Source organism: Scyliorhinus torazame, chromosome 14, assembly GCF_047496885.1.
Source record: "Scyliorhinus torazame isolate Kashiwa2021f chromosome 14, sScyTor2.1, whole genome shotgun sequence".
Classification (NCBI taxonomy): Eukaryota; Metazoa; Chordata; class Chondrichthyes; order Carcharhiniformes; family Scyliorhinidae; genus Scyliorhinus; species Scyliorhinus torazame.
Genome location: NC_092720.1, coordinates 48,849,437 through 48,875,003, shown reverse-complemented (window position 1 = coordinate 48,875,003; position 25,567 = coordinate 48,849,437). Strand labels below are relative to the sequence as shown.

The window sequence follows — 25,567 nt, the reverse complement described above, 5'->3', positions numbered from 1 at the left end:
CTTAATTGGAAAAAAAATAATTGGGTACTCTTAATTTATAAAAAACAATAAATGCAACCATTGATATTCATTGGTTTTTTGTAAACTCATTAAATTAAATTGAGCATACAAGTTTGTACTGTCTGTAGTCGAAAACTCTATATTAACAGCAAAATATCTTGGAACAACATACTTAAAAATACAATATGTACTCCTTAACTTGGAGATCCAGATAGTCCTTATCTTGTTCAATTTATCTGCTTTTTGCTGCAATTAATTGGGCTACTGCTTTACTTCACTGACAACTCTATTATCATCAACAGCAACATCACCATCGACTTCAACATCAACTGAACCATCTACAATGGTAACCACAGCTTTAAGCACTTCAGCATCAACATCAACAAATGAAACAACAGGTATTTTCAGTGCTATCCAATTGACAATGTTTAACCTCTAACTGATAATTCATATGTTAAACAAGCAGTGAACCAGTCGTACCTGAAATATCATCATCAACATTTGTGAAATTGTAACAGTCTTCTATATTTTCATGATTTCATGCCTGCGAATAATTTTACATTTCCATTACTAAAATATCAGTTCAGCCATCAAAAGTCAGGACATTTCTAGAACCATCAACATGTTTGAATTCTTGGACACATTTCAAATTTTTAAATCCCATTTTGCTTTCTCACAAATGAACTGAAACTAATAAAACAAATGGGTGTTTGTGCTTCTTGTCACAATGCCGACAATCACTACTTCATTCAAGATTTGATGTCGAAACAAAATCAATAAACATGCTCATTCAGTGACATTCCTATCTTTCCTAATAATGGATATGCCTTGTCCCATAACGAATAAAAGCTTGATTCATGTATCAGCTATCATTGACTCTCCTTCAATGGGATGATACAAAAATGACATTCACTTCCGCTGGAAATGATACAATGTCCTTTCGGCTGCTGGGAACTTCTCCTCACCACTCCTCCAGGCCCGACTCCTGACAGTTACAAACTGGCACCCCGGATCCATGGCACTGCTCACATGACACCTTCGAAGTGCTTCTGGGACCCTAGCAGTACCAACCTGGCAGTACCATCCATGCACCCTGGCAATGCTATAATAGCAATACAAATGTTGGTGATACCTTTTGCACCAAAGAAATGGATCCTGGGCGGCACGGTGGCATACTGGTTAGCACTGCTGCCTTCGGCACTGAGGACCCGGTGTCGATCCCATCTCCGAGTCACTGTCTGTGTGGAGTTTGCAATTTCTCCCTCTGTCACCCCACAACCCACAAATGTGCAGATGTGGCAAATTGGCCACGTTAAATTGCCTCTTAATTGGAAAAAAAATAATTGGGTACTCTTCATTTATAAAAAACAATAAATGCAACCATTGATATTCATTGGTTTTTTGTAAACTCATTAAATTAAATTGAGCATACAAGTTTGTACTGTCTGTAGTCGAAAACTCTATATTAACAGCAAAATATCTTGGAACAACATACTTAAAAATACAATATGTACTCCTTAACTTGGAGATCCAGATAGTCCTTATCTTGTTCAATTTATCTGCTTTTTGCTGCAATTAATTGGGCTACTGCTTTACTTCACTGACAACTCTATTATCATCAACAGCAACATCACCATCGACTTCAACATCAACTGAACCATCTACAATGGTAACCACAGCTTTAAGCACTTCAGCTTCAACATCAACAAATGAAACAACAGGTATTTTCAGTGCTATCCAATTGACAATGTTTAACCTCTAACTGATAATTCATATGTTAAACAAGCAGTGAACCAGTCGTACCTGAAATATCATCATCAACATTTGTGAAATTGTAACAGTCTTCTATATTTTCATGATTTCATGCCTGCGAATAATTTTACATTTCCATTACTAAAATATCAGTTCAGCCATCAAAAGTCAGGACATTTCTAGAACCATCAACATGTTTGAATTCTTGGACACATTTCAAATTTTTAAATCCCATTTTGCTTTCTCACAAATGAACTGAAACTAATAAAACAAATGGGTGTTTGTGCTTCTTGTCACAACGCCGACAATCACTACTTCATTCAAGATTTGATGTCGAAACAAAATCAATAAACATGCTCATTCAGTGACATTCCTATCTTTCCTAATAATGGATATGCCTTGTCCCAAAACGAATAAAAGCTTGATTCATGTATCAGTTATCATTGACTCTCCTTCAATGGGATGATACAAAAATGACATTCACTTCCGCTGGAAATGATACAATGTCCTTTCGGCTGCTGGGAACTTCTCCTCACCACTCCTCCAGGCCCGACTCCTGACAGTTACAAACTGGCACCCCGGATTCATGGCACTGCTCACATGACACCTTGGATGTGCTGCAGGCACCCTGGCAGTGCGATAATTGTTATGCCAGGTGCCCAGGTGGCACTGCCAGGATGCTTGGCTGGTAGTGCCAAGGTGCCCATGTCCGAGGATACCACCTGAGTACCTGACCACTCAGGGTTTCCACTGCTCTGTGTGATGTACCCAAGGTGCCATTACATGTGGTCCACGTTTGTATTGTCCAGTCCTATATGGCGCCCTGGCGAGGTCCCGCAGGCATGGCCGTTTGCTCCCGGGCGTCGTGTAAACGGGTGTCCAGGTATTTAAATAACTAATTTCAATGGTTCATTTAAATATGCATTTCTGTATCTTGCCCAGCCCGAATTGGGGCTCTCCCAGGTTTCACCCAGCACGCCTGTATCCGTGCCGGACACAAGGTGATCACTGAATCGCCCCCACAATTTATCATATGACCTGTTTCTCACTGTTAAATAACATTTCTATGATTAGAATGTATGACTACTTCTGGAGCAATCCAATTTTTCACTGTAACTTTTCACAGTAACTTCATTGCTGTATTCATGTAATCCTTCTCATGACAATAAAGATTATTATTATTATTGACAGGCTAAATTACAAATGTTGGTGATACGTTTTGTCTAAAAGAAATGCAACCAACGACATTTGTTGGAGGGAAGTACTGCAACTAATGATATTCATTGGTATTTTGAAAACTCAATAAATAAAATTGAGCAGACAAGTTTCTACTGCCTGTAGTCGAAAACTCTATATTATCAGCGAAACATCTTGTAACAACGTACTTAAGATGACCATGTGTACTCCTTAACTTGGTGATCCAGAGGGCAGCACGGTGGCACAGTGGACTAGCACTGCGGCCTCATGGCGGCGAGGTCCCAGGTTCGATCCCTGCTCTGGGTCACTGTCCGTTTGCTGATTCTCCCCGTGTTTGCGTGGGTTTCGCCCCCGCAGCTCAAAAAGATGTGCAAGCTAGGTGGATTGGCCATGTTAAATTGCCCCTTAATTGGAAAAAAATGAATAGGGGACTCTAAATTTATTTATTTTTAAACTGGAGATCTAGGGTAGACTGCAAATAAGTATCACAGCATTTTCAAATTTTCAAATCTTCCATGGTTTGTATTCATTATGTTGACCTTCTCTTGATCAATTTATCTGCTTTTTGCTGCAATTAATTGGGCTATTGCTTCACTTCACTGACACTCTATTATCATCAACAGCAACATCACCATCGACTTCAACATCAACTGAACCATCTACAATGGTAACCACAGCTTTCAACACTTCAGCTTCAACAGGAACAAGTGAAACAACAGGTATTTCCAGTGCTATCTAATTGTCAATGTTTAATCTGTAACTGATTACTCATATGTTAAACAAACAGTGAACCAATCTTACCTTGAATATCATTATCAACAGTTATGAAATTGTAACAGCCTTCCATATTTTCATGCCTGTGAATGTGGTATTATCATAACTATCAGCATTACAAGGGTTAATTAGTACTGTGAATAACCACCAGAGGGAGCTGCAGATGCCACGAAATAAAGCAGTGACAGTACAAGCAAAGATAAATACAGCACAGGAACAGGGCCTTCGTGACCGAGGATACCACCCTGTGTACCTGACCACTCGGGGTTTCTACTGCTTTGTGAGATGTACCCAAGGTGCCATTACACGTGGTCTACGTTTGTGCTGCCCCGTCCTAAATAGCGCCCTGTCGAGGTCCCGCAGGCATGACCGTTTGCTCCCGGGTTCTTGGTGAACCGGCTTACGGATATTTGAATGACTCATTTCAATGGCGTATTTAAACATGCATTTCTGGATCTTCCCGCCTGGTTTGGGACTCCCCCGGGTTTCACTCAGCACGTCTAGATCCGTGCCAAGTGCAACGTGATTGCTGAATCGGGCCAACAATTTATCATAATTACATGTTTTTCGCTGTTAATTAACATTTCTATGATTAGAATATATGACAACTTATGGAGCGATCCAGGTTTTCACAGTAACTTCATTGCTTTGTTAATGTAATCCGACTTGTGACACTAAAGATTATTATTATTATTGACAGGGTTAAGTACAAATGTTGGTGATACCATTTGCAGAAATGAACAGGAAATAATGATATTCATTGGTACTTTGTAAACTCTAAATAAAATTGAGCAGACAAGTTTGTACTGCCTGTAGTCAAAACATCTTATAACATCGTACTTCAGAATACAACATGTACTCCTTACATTGGAGATCCAGGGGAGTTTGCGAATAACTATCACAGCACTCAAATTTTCAAATCTCACATGAATTTTATTCATGTTGTTGACCTTATCTTGCTGAATCTTTATGCTTTTTGCTGCAATTAATTGGGCTATTGCTTCACTTCACTAACAACTCTATTATCATCAACAGCAACATCACCATCGACTTCAACATCAACTGAATCATCTACAATGCTAACCACAGCTTTGAGCATTTCCCTTTGAAATCGTGGGCTCCTCGAAAGCCTCCCTGCTTGGCACGCAGGCATGCAAGCTGTTGAACCTAGTTCAGAGAGTTCACTCTCTCTCTTCTGCTGACACCTCTGCCTTTCAGGACACTGACTTCAGGGCGCAGCTCAACGCCATTATCAACAAGTACCACAACATCTTCGAGGGCATGGGCACTCTCCCGTACACCTACAAGATTTTATTAAAACCGAATGCCACGCCTGTGGTGCACGCATCTCGCAGGGTCCCAGCACCCCTTAAGGACCGCCTCAAGCAGCAGCTGCAGGACCTCCAGAACCAAGGAGTGCTTGTGTTGCCATGTCCTTAATGACGCCTTGGCGAGGTCCCGCAGGCATCGCCGTTTGCTCCCAGGGACAGGGTGAACCGACGTATGGGTAATTGAATGACTCATTTCAATGGCGCATTTAAATATGCATTTCTGGATCTAGCCCAGCCCGATTTTGGGCTCTCCCGGGTGTGGTATTATCAGGTATTGCAGTACCCGAGAGGCTGTAGACCATTGGTTAAACCTCGGAGTTTACCATTGGCTGTTTGGTATGTAGCTCCGCCCTGACAAGCGGGGTATAAGAACCGGTGGCATCCCAGCAGCCCTCATTCTGTGCCGAAGCTGCTGGGGAACAGTTCTAGTCTATTAAAGCCTTCAGTTATGTTACTACCTCGTCTTTCGTTGTAATTGATCGTGCATCAATTTAATAGACTAGACTTAAGCTGAAAGGATGGATCTCCAAATCAAGCCGGAGTGTCTGCAACTCAGCCCCCACGTGGAGAACCCAGCGGCAATATTTAAGCACTGGCTGGCGTGCTTTAAAGGCTACCTCGAGACGGCCGGAGGCACCCCCTCAGGAGAACAGAAACTGCATCTCCTGCGCTCAAGGGTAAGCCCTGGGATCTACACCCTCATCGATGAGGCGGAGGACTTCGATGCTGCAATCGAACTGTTAAACGGACATTATATCACCCTGTAAATCAGGTCTACGCACGTCACCTGCTTGCAACTAGACGGCAAAGCCCCGGGGAATCGTTGGAGGTGTTCTACCGTGCGCTACTGGTGCTGGGCAGAAACTGTGGCTGCCCGCTGGTTTCGGGGAGCGAGCACACGGAACCCCTAATCCAGGTTGCCTTCGTAGCAGGTATGAGCTCCTCAGAGATCCGCCAAAGACTCTTAGAGAAAGGCACCTTGGGACTTAGAGTGCCCCAGGCCCTGGCACAGGCCCTGGCAGGGTCCATGGACGTTGCCTCCAGAAACGCGCAGTCCTATGCGCCCGACCTCGCGGCGGCCCCCTGAGCGGCAGCACCACAGACCTTTCCCGGGTCCCCGCAGGCCTGCGCTTTAAGATGGCCCGCTAACCCCGTCGGGCCCCGCTGTTTCTTCTGCGGGCAGGAAAAGCACCCCTGCCAGCGCTGCCCGGCCCGCACCTCCACTTGCAAAGGGTGCGGCAAGAAGGGCGATTTTGTGGGGGTCTGCCAGGCACGAGCCCTGGCCGCGGTCTCCAGCGACTCCGGACCGCCGCGGCAACCTTCCCTTCAGGCCCCAGGTGGCCAGCACTCACCGCCACCCCACTATCCTAGGGCTACGTGCGACCCACGGGCGTGGTCATCTTGCCCCTCGGACACCGCGCTGGACGGATGGGCGCCGCCATTTTGTCCATCCCCGCCACCATTTTGTCCATTATCGACCACCATGTGCGACCCATGGGAGACGCCATCTTGGGTGGGGCCCCCAGCTCGGCCGACTACACGCTGCCCGATCAAAACCCGCAACTACTTCATCTGGACTCGGTGACTCTGGACCAGAATCGACCTCGGACATTCGCAACAGCAACAACGACGGTCTTCATCAACGGCCACGAGACGTCCTGCCTGATCGACTCTGGGAGCACGGAGAGCTTTATACACCCCGACACGGTAAGGCGCTGTTCACATGTTACCCGCCCTGTAAGCCAAAGAATCTCCCTGGTCTCCGGGTCACACTCGGTGGAGATAAAGGGGTTCTACCTCGCAAATCTCACGGTCCAAGGCAGGAAATTCAACAAGTTCCGCCTTTATGTCCTGCCGCACCTCTGCGCGGCTACACTCCTGGGGTTGGACTTCCAATGTAACTTGCAAAGCCTGACCTTCAGATTCGGCGGCCCTGTAGCCCCCTTACTGTCTGTGGCCTCGCGACCCTTAAGGTCGACCCGCCTTCCCTGTTTGCAAACCTCACCCAGGATTGCAAACCCGTCGCCACCAGGAGCAGATGGTACAGTGCTCAGGACCGGACCTTCATCAGGTCAGATGTCCAAAGGCTACTGAGGGAAGGGATCATTGAAGCTCGCAACAGTCCCTGGAGAGCTCAAGTAGTTGTGGTAAAGACCGGGGAGAAACATAGGATGGTCATTGACTACAGTCAGACCATCAACATGTTTACGCAGCTGGATGCGTACCCTCTCCCCCGCATATCCGACCTGGTAAACAGGATCGCGCAATACAAGGTCTTCCCCATGGTGGATCTCAAGTCCGCCTACCATCAGCTACCCCTCCGTACCAGTGACCGCAAATACACTACCTTCGAAGCAGATGGGCGGCTCTATCAATTTTTAAGGATTCCCTTTGGTGTCAATAACGGTGTCTCGGTCTTCCAACGCGAGATGGACCGAATGGTTGACCGGTATGGCTTACGCGCAACGTTCCCGTATCTTGATAACGTCACCATCTGCGGCCATGATCAGCAGGACCTCGACGCCAACCTCCGAAAATGTCTCCAGTCCGCGAAAATCCTTAACTTAACGTATAATAAGGATAAATGCGTATTTAGCACCGACCGCCTAGCCATCCTCGGCTACGTAGTGCGAAATGGAGTTATCGGCCCCGATCCTGAACGCATGCGCCCCCTTATGGAGTTCCCCCTCCCTCACTGCCCCAAGGCCCTGAAGCGATGCCTCGGGTTTTTCAGTAATTACGCCCAGTGGGTCCCTAACTACGCAGACAATGCCCGACCCCTAATCCAGTCCACAACCTTTCCCCTGTCGACGGAGGCCCGCCAGGACTTCAGCCGCATCAAAGCAGATATTGCAAAGGCCACGATGCGCGCCATTGACGAGTACTCCCGGTTCCCATTCGCCATCCCCTGCCCAGACATGACCGCAACCACCGTCATCAAGGCCCTCCAGGGTATCTTTACACTGTTCGGTTTCCCCGCGTACATACACAGTGATAGGGGGGTCCTCCTTTATGTGCGACGAACTGCGTCAATTCCTGCTCAACAGTGGTATTGCCTCAAGCAGGACGACCAGTTACAACCCCCAGGAAAATGGGCAAGTAGAGAGGGAGAACGGAATGGTCTGGAAGACCGTTCTACTGGCCCTACGATCCAGGAATCTCCCAGTCTCCCGCTGGCAAGGAGTCCTCCCGGAGGCCCTCCACGCCATCCGGTCACTGCTCTGTACAACTACCAACCAGACACCTCATGAACGTCTCCTTGTCTTCCCCAGGAAGTCCTCCTCTGGGACCTCAATCCCAACCTGGCGAGCAACACCCAGACCCATCCTGCTCCGGAAGCATGTGCGGGCGCACAAGTCGGACCCGTTGGTCGAGAGGGTCCACCTGCTGCACGCTAACCCCCAGTACGCCTACGTGGCGTTCCCTGACGGCCGGCAAGATACAGTTTCCCTTCGGGACCTGGCGCCCGCCGGAACCCCACGCGCACCCGAACCATTACCACCACCCCCCCCTCCACAGCATCTCACAGGAGGGTCAGTCCTCCTGCCGCTCCTGCCTAGGCCCTCCCACCGACCGACGCCCCCTACAGGTGCCCCCCTCTCGTGTCAACCGTTTGCCCCACCAGCGCCATCTAGGGGTGACGAAGCTGCCATGGAGGCAGAAGCCACGCTCCCGGAGTCGCAGACGCCTGGACCCCCACCAGAATCACCACCGAAGCTCAGACGATCCAGGAGGATGACCAGGCCACCCGACCGACTGATTGCTTCACTGTAACCCGGTGGGTGGGTTTTCTCCGGGTACTCCGGTTTCCTCCCACAGCCCAAAGATGTGCAGGTTAGGTGGATTGGCCATGTTAAATTGTCCTTAGTGTCCAAAATTGCCCTTAGTGTTGGGTGGGGTTACTGGGTTATGGGGATAGGGTGGAGGTGTGGGCTTCAGTAGGGTGCTCTTTCCAAGAGCCGGTGCAGACTCGATGGGCCAAATGGCCTCCTTCTGCACTGTAAATTCTATGAAATTTCTATGTAACTGTAACTGTAAATGAACACTGAATATATATATCTTCCACGCTTGTAAATATTCTCGAAAACCCTGTAAGGAGGTATCACGGTACCTCCATATCTGATCATACCATGTTAAAAGCAATTGTAACCACTGGCCACCACCCCCGCCGGACTCTTTTTTAACAGGGGGTGAATGTGGTATTATCAGGTATTGCAGTACCCGAGAGGCTGCAGACCATTGGTTAAACCTACGAGTTTACCATTGGCTGTTTGGTATGTAGCTCCGCCCTGACAGGCAGGGTATAAGAACCGGTGCCGTCCCAGCAGCCCTCATTCTGTACCGAAGCTGCTGAGGAACAGTTCTAGTCTATTAAAGCCTTCAGTTATGTTACTACCTCGTCTTTAGTTGTAATTGATCGTGCATCACCGGGTTTAACCCAGCACGCACGGATCTGTGCCGAGTGCAAAGTGTTTGCTAAATCACGCACGCAATTTATCATAATTACCTGATTTCCGCTGTTAATTTACCTTTCTATGATTAGAATATATGACAACATCAATTTATCACAGTAACTTTTCACCGTAAATTAATTGCTTTGTGAATGTAATCCTACTTGTGACACTAAAGATTATTATTATTATTGACAGGATAAAGTACAAATGTTGGTGATACCATCTGCAGAAATGAACAGCAAACAATGATATTCATTGGTACTTTGTAAACTCCAAATAAAATTGAGCAGACAAGTTTGTACTGCCTGTAGTCGAAACATCTTGTAACTTCGTACTTCAGAATACCCCATGTAATCCTTAAATTCGAGATCCTTGGTAGTCTGCGAATGAGCATCACAGCACTCAAATTTTCAAATCTCACATGATTTTTTTTCATGTTGTTCACCTTATCTTGTTGAATTTATATGCATTTTGCTGCAATTAATTGGGCTATTGCTTCACTTCACTGATAACTCTATTATCATCAACAGCAACATCGCCAGCGACTTCAACATCAACTGAACCATCTACAATGGTAACCACGGCTTTCAACACTTCAGCTTCAACAGCAACAAGTGAAACAACAGGTATTTCCAGTGCTATCCAATTGTCAATGTTCAACCTCTAACTGATAACTGATACGTAAAACAAGCAGTGATCCAGCCTTACCTTGAATATCATCATCAACCTATGTGACGCTCCTTCAATGGGATCATACAAAAATCACATTCACTTCCGCTGTAAACTATACAGCGTTCTCTCGGCCGCTGGGAACTTCCCCTCACCACGCCTCCAGGCCCAACTCTTGACAGTTACAAACTGGCACCCCGGATCCATGGCACTACCCACATGGCACCTTCGAAGTGCTTCTGGGACCCTAGCAGTACCAACCTGGCAGTACCATCCATGCACCCTGGCAATGCTATAATAGCAATACAAATGTTGGTGATACCTTTTGCACCAAAGAAATGGATCCTGGGCGGCACGGTGGCATACTGGTTAGCACTGCTGCCTTCGGCACTGAGGACCCGGTGTCGATCCCATCTCCGAGTCACTGTCTGTGTGGAGTTTGCAATTTCTCCCTCTGTCACCCCACAACCCACAAATGTGCAGATGTGGCAAATTGGCCACGTTAAATTGCCCTTAATTGGAAAAAAATAATTGGGTACTCTTCATTTATAAAAAACAATAAATGCAACCAATGATATTCATTGGTTTTTTGTAAACTCATTAAATTAAATTGAGCATACAAGTTTGTACTGTCTGTAGTCGAAAACTCTATATTAACAGCAAAATATCTTGGAACAACATACTTAAAAATACAATATGTACTCCTTAACTTGGAGATCCAGATAGTCCTTATCTTGTTCAATTTATCTGCTTTTTGCTGCAATTAATTGGGCTACTGCTTTACCTCACTGACAACTCTATTATCATCAACAGCAACATCACCATCGACTTCAACATCAACTGAACCATCTACAATGGTAACCACAGCTTTAAACACTTCAGCTTCAACATCAACAAATGAAACAACAGGTATTTTCAGTGCTATCCAATTGACAATGTTTAACCTCTAACTGATAATTCATATGTTAAACAAGCAGTGAACCAGTCGTACCTGAAATATCATCATCAACATTTGTGAAATTGTAACAGTCTTCTATATTTTCATGATTTCATGCCTGCGAATAACCTTACATTTCCATTGCTAAAATATCAGTTCAGCCATTAAAAGTCAGGACATTTCCAGAACCATCAACATGTTTGAATTCTTGGACACATTTCAAATTTTCAAATCCTATTTTGCAATCTCACAAATGAACTGAAGCTAATAAAACACAGGGATGTTTGTGCTTCTTGTCACAACGCCGACAATCACTACTTCATTCAAGATTTGATGTCATAACAAAATCAATAAACATGCTCATTCAGTGACATTCCTATCTTTCCTAATAATGGATATGCCTTGTCCCATAACGAATAAAAGCTTGATTCATGTATCAGTTATCATGAACTCTCCTTCAATGTGGCACTGGGTGCCTGTCTGTGGTGTCAGGGCCACAGCGGTGACGGCCTCTGCCACCTCCCTCCACAGACGCCGACTGTGGCGTGGGGCAACTCTGCAGCCGTGCCCGGGATACAGGGCCTCCCTCCTCTGCTCCACTGCATCCAGGTGCGCCTCCACATCCCGTGACTGGAACCTCAATGCTGAGCGGCGGCCGGCCATCCAGTCGGGTGTTCCGGTCGGGTGTTCCGGTCGGGTGGGGGGAAGCAGCGCGTCCTTATGAGCCGTCACGCCGTGCGGCGTGTATGACGCTGCACGGCGTGAACCACATGAGCAAGCGCGGATCCCGTCACGTCGCTGCTAGCCCATTTCGGGCCGGAGACTTCGCGACGTTTTTGGCGGCGTGATGCAGGTCGGATTTGCGCCGTTTTTTGCGCCGATCGGCAGACTTTGCGCCGATAACGGAGAATTTCGCCCAAATGACAAGGTTTCTTGTTACTGGGGTAGTTACTTTGCGGGTCCAAATTTGATGCCGAAGTAAAATCAATAAAAAAGACTAATCTGACTAGATTCTTATTCTTGCTAATTTTGGATCTTGAACCTCAGAAGGAAGCACTTCAACAGAAGCAACTACAACTGTGAATTCTTCCACAGCAACAACATCGCCAGCTTCAACAGTTATAATTTATTTCAATTTAATGATTGCTCATCATAAAAGGGATACATGTTGATAATGCTCTTATCACTTGCATTGTGCATGAAGAATTCCATGCTTTCCCACCCAATTCTGCCGAAACTAATTGTGATTTTAGTTCTTACAATAATAATAATCTTTATTATTGTCACATGTAGGCTTACATTAACACTGCAATGAAGTTACTGTGAAAATCCCTAGTCATCATACTCCGGCGTCTGTTCGGGTACACTGAGGGAGAATTCAGAATGTCCAATTCATCTAACAGCACATCTTTTGGGACTTGTGGGAGGAAACCGGTGCACCCAGAAGAAACCCAAGCAGACACGGGGAGAACGTGCAGACTCTGCACAGACAGTGACCCAAGCCGGGAATCGAACCTGGGACCTGTTGCTGTGAAGCAACAGTGCTAACCAATGTGCTCCCGTGCATCTAATCTCAAATTGAAACACTAAGAAATGAACATGGAATAGAATTTCACCTAATACAGGACAGAAATATAAGCGCAGTTTGCAAATTCACCACACTCTCTTATTCCCGGTTTATTTTTATGATGACTCTGTTTAATCTTAAATTTTCCATAGTTATGCAGAACATGACGACCTCTGGAGCAGCAACAAGATCTACAGCATTTTCTCAACAATTCAGTACTCCATCTTCAACCATTGAAACATCTACTATTGGTTCCACTATTGTCATGACCACACATTCTCTACCTACTAGCGCAACGACAAGGATTACCAATGCATCATGCCCTGAATTTACTAAACAAGGTACTGTAGCATTTATTTCTCATATATATGATTCCTGAGCATTTTAATTATTTGCTTCTTTGTGATTTTATGAGAGAAGAATGTAAAAATAGAAACAACCAAATCTGCAAAGTATCTTTTATCCCATGGTAGAAGCTGAGATTTCAAATCTTACTTATTGAAAACCAACAAACAAGTCCTGGCTCTTCCCAATTACGGTAAAATACCAGGAATGGAAAAGACTATTGCAACCCAACTATTCAGTACCAATGTTAAAAATAAACATCCTGGTATGTTTCTAGCACCCCACCTGTGACCAAACCAGAGCTCTTTGTAATTCTGCTCTTAATCACTGGAACCTATACATTTTCTTCTGACCATTCGCCCAACAATCTTGGGGTAGAAATCTGGCTAAGGTGACAGTACGAAAAAGGCAGCATCGCATCAGTTTGTCAGTTCTACCAAAGTCACTAGAAGTGAATATCGGTGAGTATAATTGGCAGCTTTTGACTTACTCATGTTGCATGACCCAAGATAAACTTTGAACCCATTGGGCGGGGTTATTCGCCGGCTGATGCCGGAATCGGGAAACGTGATTGGACGAAGAATCGGTTTTGACACCAAAATTGTGGCAGGTGCAAGTTTCACGCTAAATCACAATTGTCCAATGCCTCGACAGTGGCGTCAAAGCATTCCACTCCGCACATACAGTAAACGCTTTTGGAATATCATTAGCGGGCCTGGCCCAGTATTCCCAGGGGCCTCCACGATTCTCCGTCTCCACTGGGGCGAATTCACGATGGCGAGGTTCACTTGTGCTTTTAGAAATCTTGAAACAGGCTTCCCCGAACAGGCGCGGAATGTGGCGACTAGGGGCTTTTCACAGTAACTTCATTTGAAGCCTACTTATGACAATAAGCGATTTTCGTTTTTCATTTCATTTTTCAATTTTTTAATAATCATAATCTAGATTAGTGTCACAAGTAGGCTTACATTAACAATGCAATGAAGTTACTATGAAAGGTTCCTAATCGCCATAACGCCGGCTCCTGTTCGGATACACTGAGGGAGAATTTAGGATGTCCAATTCACTTAATAGCACATCTTTGGGACTTGTGGGAGGAAACCAGAGCTCCCGGAGGAAACCCACACAGACATGGGGAGAACGTGCAGACTCCGCACAGACAGTGAGCCAAGCCGATAATCGAACCAGGGTCGCTGGTGCTGTGAAGCAGCAGTGCTAACCACTGTGCTACTGTGTTAGGAGCTCAAAGGCACATTACTTTCCCTTTGCCTTTGATTCTATGATAACTTTGTCAATTAATCTCTTCCACTCTCTATCCAAGACCTTCACTTTGTTCTTTTTCCCCCTCCATTCAACAGAATATAACCCATCAGATTTCTACCTACCTTCAGTTCTGAAGAAGAGTCATATTCTACTTGAAGCATTGATTCTGTTAATCTTTCCACTGATGCTGCCAGGCCTGCTGAGTATTTCCAGAATTTTATGTTTTTATTTCAGATTTTCATCATCCGTTTTTATCCAGAGGAACATTGCAGGTTAAGGGTGTGGCCTAGAACACTTTGAAAAATAGCTGGATGAGAAAGTAATATTGGACCCATGAGAAATTAAACTGAATTCAATTCCACCAGATGTTTCAAGCCAGACTACCAGCTTTGCCCGCATGCAACTGGCATCCAAGATGTATTGATGCTGACCCTTGTTTTATGTAAATGACCCGACCAGAAACCCCAGCAGGGACAAGGTTTATATTTCTGTTCTGCCGTAGTTCCCACTCCGTGGCAGGACACTCAGCCCCCACTTCAGCTACTGAGTGCTTCTTTTCCACTATGTACATTAACTATCTTCCATAAAGCTAAGCTGATACCTTTTCATTTCTCTAGGTGCTCATTATTCACTTCAGGCTGCCTGCCAATATTCTAACTACTGCAGATGCCAGGCTTAAGCATCACTATTTTTGTGGTTTTTTTTACGGTTCCTTTTTTTATAATTGTAATGCTCCCTCTTCTCCAGTCCTCAGTCTCTATTACTGTTTCAAAGTGCACCCTAAAATACCAGCAAGGAGATATCTCATTTAATTTTTCCTTTTGTCCCCTTTTTACTACTATCCTTCCGTGCTTTACTTAATTATTAACTTAAATTATTCTCTATGGTATATTTTGTTTCAGATCTTGGAAACATTACAACAGAAAATGTCGGAAACCGGAACTTCACCTTAAGATGGATCGATCAGACCTTCGAATCATGTGGATGTTATATTATTGAGAGATCTCCTGAAGACGGATCATATTTTTGTACTTTCAACTTCAGCAGAATCACCTGTAGTTTTATTGATTTACTCCCAGGTCAAACTTATACACTGAACATTCACTTTATTGATAACGTCAACAGAATTCTAACACGCACTTTGAATGTTACCACAGGTAAAGTTATGAAATAAAATCTAAATTGTCAAATTTACAATGCTTCCAGACTTAAGAACACTGAGGAGGTGGGAAGGGAACAGCAGAGAGAGGTAGCTGCTGGGAAATCCGGAAAGAAGGGTTTCCCAGAGTTCTTGGGCTGGATTCTCCGATATTGTGGCTATATCCGGAGTAAGTGTTTTGTCTTTCGACCAAAAGGTTGGCGCCGCCCCCGCACTGATGCTCCACCCGGTGTGTGCTGTCAGCCACACCACGTAAAGCCCCCGGCTTTACCAGCAGATAGGGACGCAGAATGGCCGGGTCCGTGGCCTCGCATGCGCACAGCGGCGGACTGAGGTGGCTGTGCCATACAACATGGCGCAGGCCGCACGCGGCCCGGCCTGCCAGATAGTGCCCCCCTCTAACTCCCCTTGTCACCCCGGACCACCCCCAACCAGTCCCCGCCAAAGCCCTTCTGTCAGCGGAACAGCTCCCCTCGCCCCCCGCCTCCTGTCCAAGGGTTTCTCAATGAGAACCTTCTTGGAGCAGCACAGTAGCACAGTGGTTACCACTGTTGCTTCAAAGCTCCAGGATCCCAGGTTCGATTCCCAGTTTGGGTCACTGTCGGCGCTCCAGTTTCCTCCCACAGTCCAAAAATGTGCAGGTTATGTGGATTAGCCATGCTAAATTGCCCTTGGTGTCCAAAATAAACAGTAGGTGGGGTCACTGGGTTACGGGAATGGGGTGGAGGCTTAAGTAGGGTGTTCTTTGCAAGGGCCGGTGAAGACACGACAGGCTGAATGGCCTCCTTCAGCACTGTAAATTCTATGAGCCACCGTTTAATTCTCTGGAAAGACGTTATGGCATCACCAGGGGGGACGGGCTTGGAGGCCTTAGCAGCCCCTGGGAGTGCCAGGTTGGCTCTGCAAAATTGCAACTGCCAGGGCGCCAGGCAGCAGTGCCTGGTTGGGTGCCAAGAGGTGGGGATTGAAGTGGGAGCCTGAAGAAGGAAAGGACTTTGGTGACCCCATAACAGTGTCTTCATCATTACATTTCAAACTCTGGATTTTCACTCACTGGAAGGGAAGATCGCAGGGCCGAGAACCGTTGCCTGTTAGCACACGGACATTTCCTCTTTATTACTGTACTGTAAACAATGAGACGTTGCACTAATTACATTTCCATGTAGTTGAACTGCTTCCATCATTGAACTTCCAGATTCAGATGAATGCGGCAATGGAGATAATCAGTGTGAGCAGATTTGCATCGACCGCAATAAGTTTGAAGACGTCCGAGGCTATGAATGCAGTTGCCGAACTGGATTTGAATTGGATTCAGACAGAAAAAGTTGCAGAGGTAAAAGGAAAGTTGCAGATGTGGTAATAATTATATTGTGAATAACATTTGGTAGGACAGAACTTGAATATTGCTGAAAAAAGACATGTTGAAGCTTCTTGTCTTGCATTCACAAGAATACGAAATGTAAAAGGAACAACAATTTATATTTCATGAGAAGTGAGTGCTAAATAGATGGCAATTGGATTCTGAAGATATTGGGCACGATCTTTCCAAAACGGAACATAGTGCCAAGAAACACATGGCTATTCATCGCGCCCAACTTTGAATAAGGGGCCGAACGAGGAACATGCGGCCGAGGCCGCACATAACCCCATTTTTTACAAGGGCCAGAACTCCCTGTGTAGTGAGAGATGGTGTCCCAATTTCTGAGGCCCCGTAAAGAATCCCCAACTCCCCCTCCAGCCCAAACACAATATGGGAGGATCCCCCTGGTCCCCCAACATGGTCAACACCAGCCTGATCACGTGTGTGCAAAACAATGCCAGCTTGGCAGTGAAAATCTGTTAGTTCCACCTGGGAACCTTGGCAGTGCCAGGATGACACCCAGGTGACACTACCAGGGTGCCAGACTGGCACTTCCAGGGTACCCAGGTGGCACTGCCAAGGTTCCCAGGTGGCACCACACTGCCCAAAGGGCATGCAGCTGGGGCCTCAAATCCCCTTGGCGACCCCCACAAGTACTGTTTTCCCGGTCCCCGTTTGTGGGGCCAGTACCAAACGGCGTTCACCCAAGGTCCCGAGGAAAAGGGATTAAATGCCTAAAGCCTCAGGCACCTTGGGAATCTGCACATTAGAGTAAGGCTTACTGCCTCGTTCTAATATGCTGATTTGCTAAAAAGTGATCCCGCCCATCGTGGGTGAGTTTCACCTTGCAACGTCTCGCGAGATTGTGTTGAATCTTGTGAGGTGTGCGAGACGGGTAGATCCGGGGAGCGGTGTCTCTTGGCTTTCAATGGCGGATCGCGCCCATTGTCATGGAGAATGCACCAGTTAATTGATGACTGACAGTTAACTGCCAAGCTTTATTGAAATGCAAACCAGGCAGGTTGACTCTGATTGGTCGAGGAATTGCCCTGGGCAATGAACAAGAGAATGGCTGTCACTGATTTTGTTAAGTTGAAACAGGCATAATGTGTGTACATATTCTATCTGAAAACAACAGGGCCCTTATATTTGTTATAGCCTCAATGGAGGTCCCGGGATCAGGACCATAGGTTTCCCATGACATCCTCCAATATGACATCCTTTAAGGGGTGAAGCTGCAACTAGGGGATTTTCACAGTAACATCATTGCAGTGTTAATGTAAGCCTACTTGTGACACTAATAACGATTATTATGTCCAATTTTGGAATCACCTCTAATGATTAACACTATGTTGTAAGTTTTGCTAGCACAAGCTGATTGGATAAGATTAGCAACTTGCTTGTTGCGATTGGCCAAAGAGGCATGAGATTTATATGATCTTTGGGATATATGGCCTACATACCAGGCATCACACCAGAACTGAAATTCATATGTCACATTATTCATTTGTGTGAAAGGTAGTATAGCTTTCTGACTTGATGGCAGCATCCGGGTTATTGATAGTCCATTGTGTTGTTACTCCACAGTAGCAGTGTGAAAAGGCTAGGTTTATCTGCTGTTCAATTTTTTGAGATCCTTGGGCGGGATTCTCCATTAGCCGTCGCCAAAATTGGGAAATGCGATTGAGCAGAAAAATAGCTTCTGGCGCCAAAACTGCGGCAGGCGCCGATTTGACACCAAATCGCAATTCTCTGTCACCTCGAAAACGGCATCAGTATGTTTCACTCCACACGTAGAGTAGACATTGTTTGCATATCATTAGCGGGCCCGACCCGGTATTCTCTGGGGCCTCCCCGATTCTCCGCCTCTGATGGACAGAGTTCCCGACGGCGCGGTTCATTTGTGTTTTCAAAAATCGTGAAACCGGCGTGGTGGGAGGGAGAGAGGAGGTAGGGCACGGAGAGGAGCGACCGTGGGCTGCCAGCCCGGACACCGGCCGTGTTGGCTGGGGTGGGGAGGCCCTGCCAGGGCAGGGGGAAGAGGAGAGCGGGAACAGGCTGAGTGGCTGGGGTGACACCCCAGCCCCACGGGACTAGGGTGATGCACAGGCACAGTCTGCCATTACAGCGGCCATCTTGCTGCACACCCACTAACCACCACCTTGGCCCTTGGTTCTGATCTGTGTCATCGGTCGTATGGTGCCCCCACACTCCCATCACCAAAGCACCCCAACACACCTGCTAGCCACACCACCCCCCTGCTCTAACCCCCCCCCCACCAACCCGGCCACCACTTAACAGCAGCCCACCCAGGGCAACACCCACAGTAGCCCCTGGCGAAGGCACTTCCAACCAACGGTGCCCCTGGCATCAAGGACGGCCGCCAGGGCCAGAGGCCCCCACCTGAGCCGGCCGCCGATGGAGCCAGGGGTGAGGCAATTGGGGGCGGGGGGAGGGAGTTGCGGGCGTGGATCCCCTAGTGCCAATCGGCCCCACAATGTGGCACGGTGGACCTGGTTGTGCACGGGGGTATGCACCATGCAAACATGTCGACCTTAGATATTGGAATTCAACCAGCAATGGTGGCCTTTCTGCTAGTCGTCACAGCCATGGGGGATGCCCTGCGGCTATACGAGTGGGAGTACCTCGAGTAGCAGGAAGAAACTGCAGCAGGGGAGCAGGCAGCAGTGGTGCATGTAGCAGAGGGGCAAATGGCAGCCACCCAGTTTGGAGAGCCAGCTGTCCAACAGGCTGAGAAGGAGAAGGTGCCAAGAACACCACATGATCTTTGGAAAATCCGGGGAATTTTTTAATATCATAACCGATGCATCTATTATCTCTGCACCACGTCCTTTAATACCCTAAGGTGTCCTCTAAAGGGCCAACATTTACTTTAGCTATTCCCTTCCCCCTTTATACTTATAGACACATTTGGTATCAGTGTTTATGTTTTCTGCTAGTTTCCTTTCATAGCTCATCTTAGCTCTTTTCATTTTATTTTTAGTAGCCTTTTGCAGAATCTTGAAGTTTTCCCAATCCTCCATCTTACTACGAGCTTTTGCACAATGGTATGCACCAGTTTTTGCCTTTATGTCCTCTTTGATTTCCTTCTTTAGCCATGGAACGTTATTCTCCCTTTTACTCTTCCTCTCAGGAGTATACTTTAATTGAGAGGTATTTAATATCTCCCTGAACATTATTCCTCAACCGTCCTACCCTCAATTATTTGTGCCCCGTCTACTTGGGCCAACTCTTTTCTCAGGCATGTATACCTCTGCCAAATGCTATAACTCTAGTATGGCAGTCTGTATTCTCTGTCCTGTTGAGAGAGAGCTGGCTGGTGGTGATTTAACCTGATGGTTACCACACCTCAGGCGAGGGGCACGGTTGATAACCTCAGCCGGTACCAGAACTTTACCCATGCTATTGCTGTCGCTCGGTTTCACGAACTAGCTGTCCGGCCAACTGTGCTAACTGACCCCCTATCTATATCATAGTCAAAGAACTGAAACATTTAAGGAACATCCTGGCAACAGCTTGCTTCAATCACTAATTACTTTTTCACATTATGCGCAGCACCTCGCAAAGTTGTTCTAAGATTTACTGTCACAAGTGAGGATCTGAATTTTGCCGATCAACAAATAAGAGAGAAAGTCCTTCAAAGACTTCGCATTCTGACTAAGAACTACACCCAATAGGTACGTTGTGGAAAGTAATCATGAAATGTATACATTCTGTGCTACCAATTGACTCTTTCGCAACTAAACGACTGAGTGACTTTGAAAAATATATTTTATTTCATGTTGTTATGTGAATGGTTTTCTGCTTCAACTCTGAATTCCTGAGAACAATTGGGATCAACCACAATATATGAGGAGAATATTTTCATTATAACGACATAGTTTTGAGTTTGAAAAAGGAAATTATTAGGATGTAGAAAATGTCCTTTTTTGCTTCACAAATATTTAAGTAATTATTATTGGGATATGGAAGCAGCATAGAAGAATTTCTTTAACATTCTTTGAATATTCTTAGGGCAGAGTTAGATAGATTCTTGATGAGAAGGGGAGTGAAAGATTATCGAGTGTAGGTGGAAATGTGGAGCTAAGGCTACAATCAGATCAACCATGATCCTCTTCAATGGCAGAGCAGGTTCAAGAGGCCGAGGGGCCGACTTTGCTCCTAATTCGTAAGTTCATATATAAAACCTATTGTGCCTAAATTAATCGTTATTAGCCCAAAACTGTACTGGAAGCGTGTACCTCCCAAATGCAGGAAAACCTTTTACCAATAATAATTTGTGGGATATCTTTTCAATACCAGATCCTGCCTTTCTGCAGAAGGCTATTGAGATAATGTTATTTGCCATATATTTTGATAAACTACAGAATAACAAAATTCCAAATGGAAAATTGTATTTCAATTATTAATCTTATGAGTAGTTACACATGTTCTTTTTTATTTAAAATATATTTCATTAAAGTTTTCAAACACAATTTTTCCTCCTTACAAATCAACAAAAACGGTAGCATGATAACTAATAGATAACATTATTTAAATAACGTAGTGAACTAACAAAGTAACAAGAAATAGTGCTCTCCCCCCACAACAACTAGAACAAAAACAGGTTACCCACCCCCCCTTCCCTCCCCCCCCCTCTTTTTGGGCTGCTGCTGCTGCTGGCTATCTATTTTCCCCCTAACGTTCCGCTAGATAGTCGAGGAACGGTTGCCACCGCCTGGAGAACCCCTGAGCCGATCCTCTCAGCGCAAACTTCATCCGTTCCAGTTTTATGAACCCTGCCATATCGTTTATCCAGGCCTCCACGCCGGGGGGTTTTGCTTCCTTCCACATGAGTAAAATCCTTCGCCGGGCTGCCAGGGACGCAAAGGCCACAATACCGGCCTCTTTCGCCTCCTGCACTCCCGGCTCATCCGCTACCCCAAATATAGCTAACCCCCCAGCCTGGCTTGACCCGGACCGTCACCACCTTCGAGATCACTCTTGCCACTCCCCTCCAATACTCCTCCAGTGCTGGACACGACCAAAACATATGTGTGTGGTTCGCCGGGCTTCCCCCGCCTCCTGCACCTGTCCTCCATGCCGAAGAACCTGCTCAACCTCGCTCCCGTTATGTGTGCTCTATGTAGCACCTTAAATTGGATCAGGCTAAGCCTGGCACACGAGGAAGAGGAATTTACCCTACTTAGGGCATCAGCCCACAAACCCTCCTCAATCTCCTCCCCGAGCTCTTCTTCCCATTTTCCTTTCAGCTCTTCTACCAGCTCCTTCCCCTCTTCTCTCATCTCCCGGTATATTTCGGACACTTTGCCCTCCCCGACCCACACCCCCGAAAGCACTCTATCCTGGATCCCCTGTGTCGGGAGCAGCGGAAATTCGCTCACCTGTTGTCTCGTGAATGACCTCACCTGCATATACCTAAAGATATTCCCCGGAGGCAGCTCATACTTTTCCTCTAGTGCTCCCAAGCTCGCAAACATCCCATCTATAAATAAGTCTCCCATTCTCCTAATTCCTGCCCGGTGCCAGCTCTGGAACCCTCCGCCCAACCTTCCTGGGGCAAACCTATGGTTGTTCCTGATCGGGGACCACACCGAGGCTCCCAACACACCCTTCTGTCGCCGCCATTGCAGGGAGAGCGGTAGCGGCGCCGTCACCAGCGCTATTAAGCTCGTTCCTTTACAGGACGCCATCTCCAGCCTCTTCCACGCCGCCCCCTCTCCCTCTATCATCCACTTGCGGATCATCGCCACATTGGCGGCCCAGTAATAGTCGCCCAAATTCGGCAACGCCAGTCCCCCTCTGTCCCTGCTATGTTGCAGGAACCCCCTCCTTACCCTCGGGGCCTTCCCTGCCCACACGAAGCTCATAATGCTCCTATCTATTTTCTTAAAAAAGGCCTTAGTGATCAAGATGGGGAGACATTGAAACACAAATAGAAACCTCGGGAGGACCATCATCTTAATCGCCTGCACTCTGCCCGCCAGTGACAGCGGCAGCATATCCCACCTTTTGAAATCCTCTTCCATCTGCTCCACCAGCTGAGTCAGATTGAGTTTGTGTAAAGTTCCCCAGCTTCTGGCTATCTGAATCCCTAGATATCGGAAGTTTCTTTCCGCCCTCCTTAGCAGCAGGCCATCTATCCCTCTGCTCTGGTCCCCAGGGTGTATTACGGAAAGCTCACTCTTTCCCATGTTAAGCCTATATCCCGAGAAATCTCCAAACTCCCTCAATATCTGCGTAACCTCTGTCATCCCCCCCACTGGATCCGCCACATACAGCAGTAGGTCATCTGCGTAGAGTGACACTCGGTGTTCCTCTCCCCCGCTAACCACCCCTCTCCATTTCCTAGAGTCTCTCAGCGCTATGGCCAGTAGTTCAATTGCCAACGCGAACAGTAATGGGGATAGAGGGCACCCCTGCCTTGTTCCCCTATGTAACCGAAAATACTCCGATCTTTGCCGATTTGTGACTACACTTGCCACTGGGGCCCCATAGAGGAGTTTAACCCAGCTAACAAACCCCTCCCCGAACCCAAACCTCCTCAGCACCTCCCATAAATACTCTCACTCTACCCTATCAAATGCCTTCTCTGCATCCATTGCTGCCACTATCTCTGCCTCCCCCTCTGCTGGGGCATCATTATCACCCCCAATAGCCATCGCACGTTGACATTCCATTGTCTCCCCTTTACAAACCCTGTCTGGTCTTCGTGCACCACCCCCGGGACACAATCCTCTATCCTCATTGTCAGCACTTTTGCCAGCAACTTGGCGTCCACATTTAGGAGCGAGATAGGCCTCTAAGACCCGCATTGCAGCGGATCTTTATCTCACTTCAGGATTAGTGATATCGTCGCCTCCGACATTGTCGGAGGTAGAGTCCCCCCTTCTCTGGCCTCGTTAAAGGTTCTTGCCAGCAGCGGGGCCAACAAGTCCACGTATTTCCTGTAAAATTCCACCGGGAACCCGTCAGGTCCAGGGGCCTTCCCTGCCTGCATGTTCCCCAGCCCTTTAGTCACCTCGTCCACCCCAATTGGTGCCCCCAGGCCTGCCACCTCCTGCTCCTCCACCTTCGGGAACCTTAGTTGGTCCAGAAACTGCTGCATCCCCCCTTTTCCCTCCGGGGTTGGGACCTATATAACCTCTCATAAAAGGTCTTAAACACCTCATTTACCTTCCCTGCACTCCACACCGTAGTTCCCGTTTCATCCCTGACTCTTACGAAGCTGGTGGGCCAACAGCCGACTCGCCTTTTCCCCATACTCGTATCTCATCCCCTGTGCCTTCCTCCACTGTGCCTCTGCCTTCCCTGTGGTCAGCAGGTCAAACTCCGTCTGGAGTCTTCGCCTCTCCCTATATAGTCTTTCGTCCGGGGCCTCCGCATATCTTTTATCCACACTCAAAATCTCCCCCAGTAATCTCTCCCTCTCTTTGGCCTCTGTTTTCCCCTTGTAAGCCCTGATGGAGATCAACTCTACCCTGACCACTGCCTTCAGCGCTTCCCATACTACCCCCACTCGGACCTCCCCATCATCATTGGCCTCCAGGTACCTTTCGATACATCTCCACACCCTTCCACAGACTCCCTCATCCGCCAATAATCCCACATCCAGTCACCAGAGTGGGCGCTGTTCCCTCTCCTCTCCTAGTTCCAGATCCACCCAATTCATGGTCTGAAACAGCTATGGCCGAGTACTCCGTTCCTTCCACCCTCAAAATCAGTGACCTACCCAAAACAAAGAAATCTATCCGGGAGTATACCTTATGGATATGGGAGAAAAAGGAGAACTCTTTGGCCAGTGGCCTAGCAAATCTCCACGGATCCACTCCCCCCATTTGGTCCATAAACCCCCTAAGCACCTTAGCCGCTGCCGGCCTTCTTCCGGTCCTGGATCTAGATCTATCTAACCCTGGGTCCAGCACGGTAATGAAGTCCCCCCCCATTACCAGGTTTCCTACCTCCAGGTCCGGGATACGTCCCAGCATCCGCTTCATAAATCCCTCATCGTCCCAGTTCGGGGCATATACATTTACCAGCACGACCTCCATTTCCTGCAGTCTGCCACTCACCATCACATATCTGCCCCCGCTGTCCGCTACAATGTTCCTAGCCTCGAACGACACCCGTTTCCCCACCAATATAGCCACCCCTCTATTCTTTGCGTCCAGCCCTGAGTGGAACACCTGTCCCACCCATCCTTTCCTTAACCTAACCTGGTCCGCCACCTTCAGGTGCATCTCCTGAAGCATGACCACGTCTGCCTTCAGTCCTTTTAAGTGCGCGAACACTCGGGCCCTCTTAATCGGCCCATTTAGGCCTCTCACGTTCCACGTGATCAGCCGGATTGGGGGGCTGCCCCCCCCTGTCGACTAGCCATCACCCACTCTGGGCCAGTCCCACGTCCAGGTCCCGCGCACCCACCAGTCCCCCAGGCGGCGCATTCCCACCCCGACCACCTCTTCTCTTACCAGCAACCCTCTCGATCCCAGCAGCAGCAACCCAGTTATCCCCCCCCCACCCCGCCCTCCGGCTAGATCCCCATCTAGCATGGTTACTCCCCCCATATTGCTTCCGAAAGTCAGCTGACTTCAACTGACCCCGGCTTCTCCCGCTCTCTCCTTGACCCCCCCCCGTGTGTGGAACTCCCATCCTCCTTGCGCCTGTCTTCCCGCCATCATCTCTCTAGCGCGGGAAAAGACCCGCGCTTTCCTAGAACCGTCCCGCCCCCTATAGCG

General features: G+C 47.4%; 1 protein-coding gene across 4 annotated transcripts in view; it reads left to right on the top strand.

Annotated features, from left to right (window-relative positions):
* Positions 1 to 3,569: 3,569 nt before the first annotated feature.
* LOC140389709 (uncharacterized) overlaps positions 3,570 to 25,567 on the top strand; it is a 34,010-nt gene continuing 12,012 nt past the window's right edge. For 3 of the 4 annotated variants that reach the window (XM_072474128.1, XM_072474129.1, XM_072474130.1), the window contains exons 1-7: positions 3,570 to 3,668; positions 10,039 to 10,134; positions 10,991 to 11,086; positions 12,834 to 13,022; positions 15,192 to 15,446; positions 16,644 to 16,781; positions 20,385 to 20,506. In XM_072474128.1, coding sequence (XP_072330229.1) covers positions 3,614 to 3,668; positions 10,039 to 10,134; positions 10,991 to 11,086; positions 12,834 to 13,022; positions 15,192 to 15,446; positions 16,644 to 16,781; positions 20,385 to 20,506 — 951 coding nt within the window. In that variant the 5' untranslated portion in view covers positions 3,570 to 3,613. The remainder of the gene's footprint in view (positions 3,669 to 10,038; positions 10,135 to 10,990; positions 11,087 to 12,833; positions 13,023 to 15,191; positions 15,447 to 16,643; positions 16,782 to 20,384; positions 20,507 to 25,567) is intronic. The other variant, XM_072474131.1, reaches the window with a different exon arrangement.